The sequence below is a fragment of the Balaenoptera physalus genome (assembly GCF_965194825.1).
Source record: "Balaenoptera physalus genome assembly, chromosome: 4".
Classification (NCBI taxonomy): Eukaryota; Metazoa; Chordata; class Mammalia; order Artiodactyla; family Balaenopteridae; genus Balaenoptera; species Balaenoptera physalus.
In genome coordinates this window covers 101,505,265-101,512,668 of record NC_138891.1, presented here as the reverse complement: position 1 = coordinate 101,512,668, position 7,404 = coordinate 101,505,265, and the positions used below count along the sequence as shown (strand labels likewise).

At 37.2% G+C, this 7,404-nt stretch overlaps 1 protein-coding gene across 1 annotated transcript in view; it reads left to right on the top strand.

Moving 5' to 3' along the window:
• Positions 1–249: 249 nt before the first annotated feature.
• EPHA6 (EPH receptor A6) overlaps positions 250–7,404 on the top strand; it is an 870,129-nt gene continuing 862,974 nt past the window's right edge. Inside the window, exon 1 of the mRNA XM_082460667.1 lies at positions 250–676. Coding sequence (XP_082316793.1) covers positions 298–676 — 379 coding nt within the window. The 5' untranslated portion in view covers positions 250–297. The remainder of the gene's footprint in view (positions 677–7,404) is intronic.

Here is a 7,404-nt window from a genome sequence, read left to right as displayed (position 1 = left end):
CGCGCCGCACCGGCCGGAGGAAAGTTCCCGCAGCGCCCGCCCGCTTCACAGCTGCTGTGCCCTCCCTGCTTTTGGCTCTGCAAGTGTCCACTTCAGTCCGGAGAGGCGGTCGGGCCGTCAGAGCTGCAGGAGCTGCCCACCGCACCTGGTCCTCGTCCCTCCCCCGCTTCCGGCCGTGAGGCGCCCTCCCCCGCCCCTTCGTTCCCCTCCCCCAAACTACAGCCCGAGCTAGCTCCTGCGCGCACGCTCTCCCGGGCCCAAGGGAATAGTCCTCGCGCGAGCGGGACACGGTGGTGGATGCAATTCCGCTCGCCTACAGCAGCCAGGAGCTCCCTGGCGCCTCAGGCAGAGTCCTCCTCCGAAGCAGCTGCGCCTGCCCCTGGGCAGCCTGGACCTTCGTGCCCTGCCCCCGGGGCCTCGCGCAGGGGGCGCCCCGGGACACCCCCTGTGGGCCGGGTGGAGGAGGAAGAGGAGGAGGAAGAAGACGTGGACCGGGACCCGTACCCTACGCGGAACACCTGGCTGCGTTGCTGCCACTTCTCTTTAAGGGGAAGAAGAGAGCCGGGGAGAGCCATGGGGGGCAGCGAAGTACGGGAATTTCTTTTGCAATTTGGTTTCTTCTTGCCTCTGCTGACAGCTTGGCCGGGCGACTGCAGTCACGTCTCCAACAACCAAGGTAAGGGACGGGGCGGAGAAGCGAGAGGGGGCAGGAGGAGGCGGGTGCTCTGAGGACCGGTGCATTGGTCGCCTCCTGCAGGTAACTTCGTCCCGGGGTAGGCTTCTCCGGGCTCTCTACACGAGGGGGTAGAGGATGTCCCCTCCGCAGAGCGCCCTGTCCACATCGGCCGGGGCCGGCGACCTCACGAACTCCAGTCCCTTCTGCTTCCAAATGTCTTTAAACGGATGCGTGAGCATCCGCAGCAGTTGGGTCCCAGCCCTGGCGGCCACGGGACCGCTCCCCGCTGCGCGGTCTGCGCTGCAGGTCAGGCTCCGTGGCACAGGCTTAATGGAGACTTCTGGCTCTCTGCGGTCGCTCACAGCACGGTAACGTGTAGGTATCTCCCACATGCCTTCAAGAAAGCAGATCTCTCTCGCTGTAGCCTCTGGCCAAATACCAGCCTTTTGCCTTCGGTAAACTAAGCCGCCCTCGCCCAGCTGCAACCCCTTTACCCCATCCAGACCGAACGTAGACTTGTTGGAAATTATTACGAATTATTTCTAGCCCAGATGCCCGAAGGGGCCGGGGGATAAGTATTAGGTGTGAATTAACAAGTTGTGAATATCCTGTTTATAAAGTCAGGTAAAGTGGTGAAGTGAAGATGAATAGTGTGTGAAAAGTGAAAGTGAGGTTTACTGAATGGAAAGCACTGAGAATTTTTGAACATTTTCTTGCCTTCTATCCAACAATCTTTATGAGACATATCTCATCGGATTTCTGCTATGAATATTTAAGGATCTATAAAAAATATCACCTGCATAATCTAAATCCTCCTAGACTAAGAGATGAACACCCGTAAAAGTTTTCCAGCATGTACCTGGCTTGATGCTGTCACTGGCACTGTGATGACTACCAGTGTTACCTGTTATGTCACACTTTTACAAATACTTCAAATATAAAACTTCAGTTATAGTTACCATTCAACATATAAGGCTTCGAAATAATTTGCAGATCTATAAATGGAGATCAGATGACATGAAAGTGTGCACTGTTTTCACGAGGGTGAGAAGGTTGAGAGAGAAGGCAAAACAACACAGCCTTTTTTGTTATCAACATGTATGACCAATTTGTTAGAATTATTCAGAATCAATATTCAATTGTTCTCATTTATACAACTGGTACTTTTGACATGTTTTTCTAATTTTCTCTTTTTTTTTTTTGACCTGCCAAATTGCAATCACAAATGCACATGTCAATTTGAAAATCCTACACAACCATCATGCCTGTGAGGATGTATCATATGAGAACCACCTATAGTGCCATACTCTCCTATGGCGGTGTATACCTTCACACACATCCCTTATTTGTTTTCAAGGAATATTGACATTAAATATCAAAGGGGTAGTTACTTAATCTACCTCTGAAAAAAGAAGATTGTTAAAAATAACATGTAATTATTTGACCTTTTTATTGAAAGGAGAGAGGAAATTTTTAATAATTGGAAGATCAGACATTTATGTTGTACCAAATGTGTCTAGGGCTACTAAAGAGATGTATACTTTGAAGTCAGGTTTACTAGAGATATTTTAACAGTTATTTCCTTGCAATCATTTCCCTAAATCAACATATTTTTTCATTAAGTGCTGGTAACCATCCAAGGCCCTGAGGATACCAACATAAATAAAACACATGTTAGACTCTTCACATGACTAAAGTGCCATTCTACCAAAATGTGTCAAATGTTAAAATATGACCTTTCAGATAGTCATATTAAATTTAAGGACATAGAGGAGTTGTTTGTTAACCTCTTGCAGTAATTTTTACTTATCTATTTTAATGACTTTCTCATACTTTTAAAAGACATTTTACCTAAAATATTTACCAATTATATGTAATTTATGTGTGTTTTTATAAGTTAGCTTAACAGTGTTAGTATTACTCAGTTTACCCAACAATTAAATAAGATAACTAAAGGTAGTCTCCTAAAACTCTTAATTTGAACTTGTACTAACATGCTAAAAACACAGGCTATGCATTACACTTGGCTAATATAGTGCCTAAAGGCTAAGTTGGGTAAAATTTAGAGAAGTTCTTCAACAGAAGATTATAGAGAAAATATGCTCAGATTTTTTTCATCAGACACAAATGATTCCTTTTAAAATGCTTTTTACAGCCTAAAGTCATAGTGATTAGAAATTATGCCTTATAATACTTTGAGATAATTTTTGAATACTGAAATCATCACGCTAATAGTTAATAAAATGTGAAACTTCAAAATGTTATTTTTATGAACACTTGGGGGATATTTTCTTATTTGTAGCTTCATAAATAGATGACATGAATCAACATATCTTACCAATTTGTAAACATTGAAAACATGAGGTATTACAGAATTATTATAGTATGTATACAATATAGAAATATTAATGTAAAATATAAATCAGATATTTTATACACATAGTAATAAACATCAGTAATATGATGAATAGTTAATTTTAAGGATATCATATTCATTTTCCTAGTAACTTTTCATCATAAGAGCTAATGGAATTCATGTTTTATCTTTAAAATTTGTTATGGAGGGTAAAATTTCATTTTTATTTAATTTGCCTTCTCATTAAGGATTTTCACAAAGTAAACTTTTTAATGTTATTTATCTATTTTTACCAAATCATATAAAATCTTTCATGGTTGAATGAAGGAATCACCCTCTTCCCATTTCCTAGTTTTCCATACGTAGGCATAGTAAAACGATCAAAAAAGTGAACTACCTCATTTTTAACCTGGTGCTTAAGATGGTGCTAAGAGTAACTTGAGTACAGGAAACATCTCTTCTCTTGTTTTTTTTAACTGCTGTGAAGCTCTGCACTATAAAGACAAAATAAATCAGTTTGACTCTCTCTTCCTGTTACCCAAACCTCCTTGAATCTATCAGAAAGTAGAGTTACTTCCTAGATCACTTCATCTGATTAAGTAAGTGAAAGCGTGATTTGTACTCAGATTTCTCTTATTCCATTAGTTTTCCCTCTATTTAAAACCATAGTATTTATTTCGTGTTGGTAATTTTTATGTAAAAATAACAGATTTTACCCTCTTAATATATGTAAACTTTTATTTCCGTACTAGTAGGATACTTAGGAGAATATAAAATACAATCTTGTTTCATATGTAAGTAACCAGGTGTATCAATAACAGTGGTTAGTAGCCACCCGGGATCCATTAATTCAGAGATTACTCTGCTTTAGCCTAAGAGTTGATGCATCTCTCAGGGTGTGACTCATGTTTCCAAAAATAATCAATACTCAAATAATATATTAAATCAAAATATGGTTTGAATATGAGAGTCTACTGAGCTCATTTTACTACCAAGATTGTGTGAATTGATCTTTCTCCTCCACCCAGGAAATTCAGTGACAAATGAAATAAACAAGGAAAACAGTAGTCTGAGTCATTAGTTTCACTGAATTTATTAATTTGAATGAATTGAGTGTAAAATACACTAAGTTGTGTGTAAATACAGGTGAACATAGCTGAGCAGAAAAATATCTGCTTAATAAAATTCATAGCCCCAAATTAGTTGAATTTCCATAAGTATTGTTCACAAACTATAAGACTGTTGTTCTAATATTTATTGAAGGGGAGGAATTGAAATATTTTCGGAAAGGTCAAGAGTGAACTTTACTGAAAATATTTAACATTGTGTTAAATAAGGAAAACTGAATGATTTATAAAGAACATTTCTAAAAAACCTTTTATTTATATAAAATTTATTTTCGGGGATAAATTATTTATAGTTGTAAAGGTGCAGATTGTAATCACATGTTTTCTTATTTACCATAAGTATAAAAACAACCTAGAATGTAATTTTATTATACATTTACAAATTGAAATAAGCCATTGTGTAATTAGTCATTATGATTAGTGTTTAAAATAGAAATATAAAATGTCACTGATATGCATTGATCATCTAAATGTTTTTTTGCTCTGGGTTTGGGATAACACTATATCTAAAAATTTTTTCTTACACAAAAATTATACAGTGTTCTTTAAGGATCTCTTCTTCAAACTAGGAATAACATGAATAAAGCAGGTTTTTTTTGTTGTTGTTTTTTTTTAAAAAATTTATTTATTTATTTATTTATTTATGGCTGTGTTGGTCTTCGTTTCTGTGTGAGGGCTTTCTCTAGTTGTGGCTAGTGGGGGCCACTCTTCATCGCGGTGCGCGGGCCTCTCGCTATGGCGGCCTCTCTTGTTGTGGAGCACAGGCTCCAGACGCGCAGGCTCAGTAATTGTGGCCACGGGCCCAGTTGCTCCGTGGCATGTGGGATCTTCCCAGACCAGGGCTCGAACCCGTGTCCCCTGCATTAGCAGGCAGATTCTCAACCACTGCGCCACCAGGGAAGCCCAATAAAGCAGTTTTAATTGAGATTTCCCCAAGGGGAAAATATATATCTAAAATTAGTGGTTAAATAACATCTTTTTACATTTGTAATATTTTCAACTTTTCTAATAAGGAATTTGTATGACTTTTATGTTACAAAATTAAATATTGAGAAAAATACTAGAGTTGAAATTCCCTTCTTCACTGATCACTGCTGGTATAAATAACTTAAGTGCAAATGGCATCATAGATTTCTTGTATTTCCTTCTACCAATCCTCTTTCCCTATGACAAGCACCATATCTCAATCTTTCTCTTTCATTCTTCTCTTTTCACACACATGAGTACTTCTGACTATATATTTCATTTGTCTTAAATGGCGAGAGAACAGATCTTATTTTACAGTTTACATAGTCAACCTAACCCCAAAAGTAATAGAAGTTTCTTCATTGTGTTCTTCACTCAACATTTCTTGGGAGTATAAATATGGTGGAGATCAGTACATATAGTTAAGTAATGAAAACGGATTGACTTTGTTCAGTGTACTTTGCCAATCATGTAATCAAACTAAATTTGTACAGAAGGATTAAATTGTTTATACATCCACAGTGTTATTTTTAAATAAAAATTGTATATATTATATCATACATATAAAAATTGTGCAACATAATTTAATATACTACATCTATAGTGTTCTGATCAACTTTCAATTTCATTAGACTGACATTAGTTCTTTAAAAAATGGAAATTATATTACCTCTACTTTTGCCTTATTTTATTGAGTACTGTGTTTTCGAGTTTAATATTTAGATGATGAAGAGAAAAAGAATAAGTAAGGCAGACTTTATAAATGCCCTCATGGAATTTATTTTCTAGTAAGGAAGACTGACAAAAAAATATTTAAGTAAATGAAACTATATGCTGTGCAGGAAAGAATACAGGCACTGAGCAAATAAAAGGAGGGACCTGCTATTTTAAATGTGATGGTTGGAAAGGCCTATCTAGGAGGTGACATGTAAGTCACATTCTCAAGGATGAGAAAGAGCTAATTGTACAGAATGGGAAGAAGTGCATTCTAGGTAAAGGGAATTGCCTGGTCAGTGACCTTGAAGGGAAATGAGCTTGACACATTTGAAGAAATATGTCCAGTGTGACTGGACCTTACTGAGCAAGGAAGAGATTTAGCACAAAGTAAGGTTTGAAAGATAGTGAGGAACCAGATACCACAGAGAAGAAAACAAGCCATGGAAAGGAACTGGGTTTTAATATTATCCTAGGTAAAATGGGAAGCTATTGAGAGATTTTAACCATTTTTCATTTTAAGAGCATTATGGCTAGTGAGCAAAGCGATGATTGGAAGATGGCAAGAATAGAATTAGGAGTCTGTTGCAGTTACATGGGGGGTGGGATATGGTGGCCTGGCTAGAGTGGTGGTAGTGAGATGGGGAGAAGAAGATGGATTTGAGATACATTTTGGAGTTAGGATTATGGGATCATCTTATCATTACAGAAAAATAAATGTAGATATTCAACATTTATATCACTTTTTTTTCCAAAGGGCTGAAAAAATTTTCCATTACTCCCCGTAAAAATGACCTTGCTTATAATAATTGATAATTGACAGAGGATAGGAAGGGTGGGGTGAGGCTCACTTTCCACTCTATTCAGCTCAAACTATGATTTAAAATATAATCTTAACAGTTTTACTATTTCAAGCCATCGTCAAACCATTGTACATAACATTGTACACTCATATTGGATCAACAAATGAAATTTTTTAATGCATTTTTGACATGATAACTTTCCATATATAGTTGTTTTTTGTCAGAGTGGATAATGGCACACATGGGTGGAGACATCCTCATTAAGCAATATGGTAATCCAACAGAGTCTATTAAAATATAGAGCAATATTTGGAAGTTTGGCTTATGCACCAATTTTGTTCATCTTTGTTATGATCAGATTACTGTTACTGAAAACAAAAATGTAAGTGATATTAGATATCAAATAAGCGTGTTTCACATATTTTCTATTAGTCTTCTTTTATCTCTGTATTTTCTTTCAATGAAGAGAAACAAATACACGTTCAGAAAGCCTATAAGAGATCCAAAAAATGAGATCTTAAGATGAGGGAAGAAACTAATAGGCTCTCCACTAAACAACAGTAAATTGCATATAATTTAAAAAATTTCCCTGACCAGTTATTATTCATTACAGTGAGTTGCATTATAATAATAATATATGAATGTAATCATTAAATAGAAGCATAAAAATTCCTAACTTAGTCGTATATACTTTGTATATATTTAGAAAATTCATACTCTGGAAATGCTTCATTTAAACATTTCTAAATATTCTTAAATATA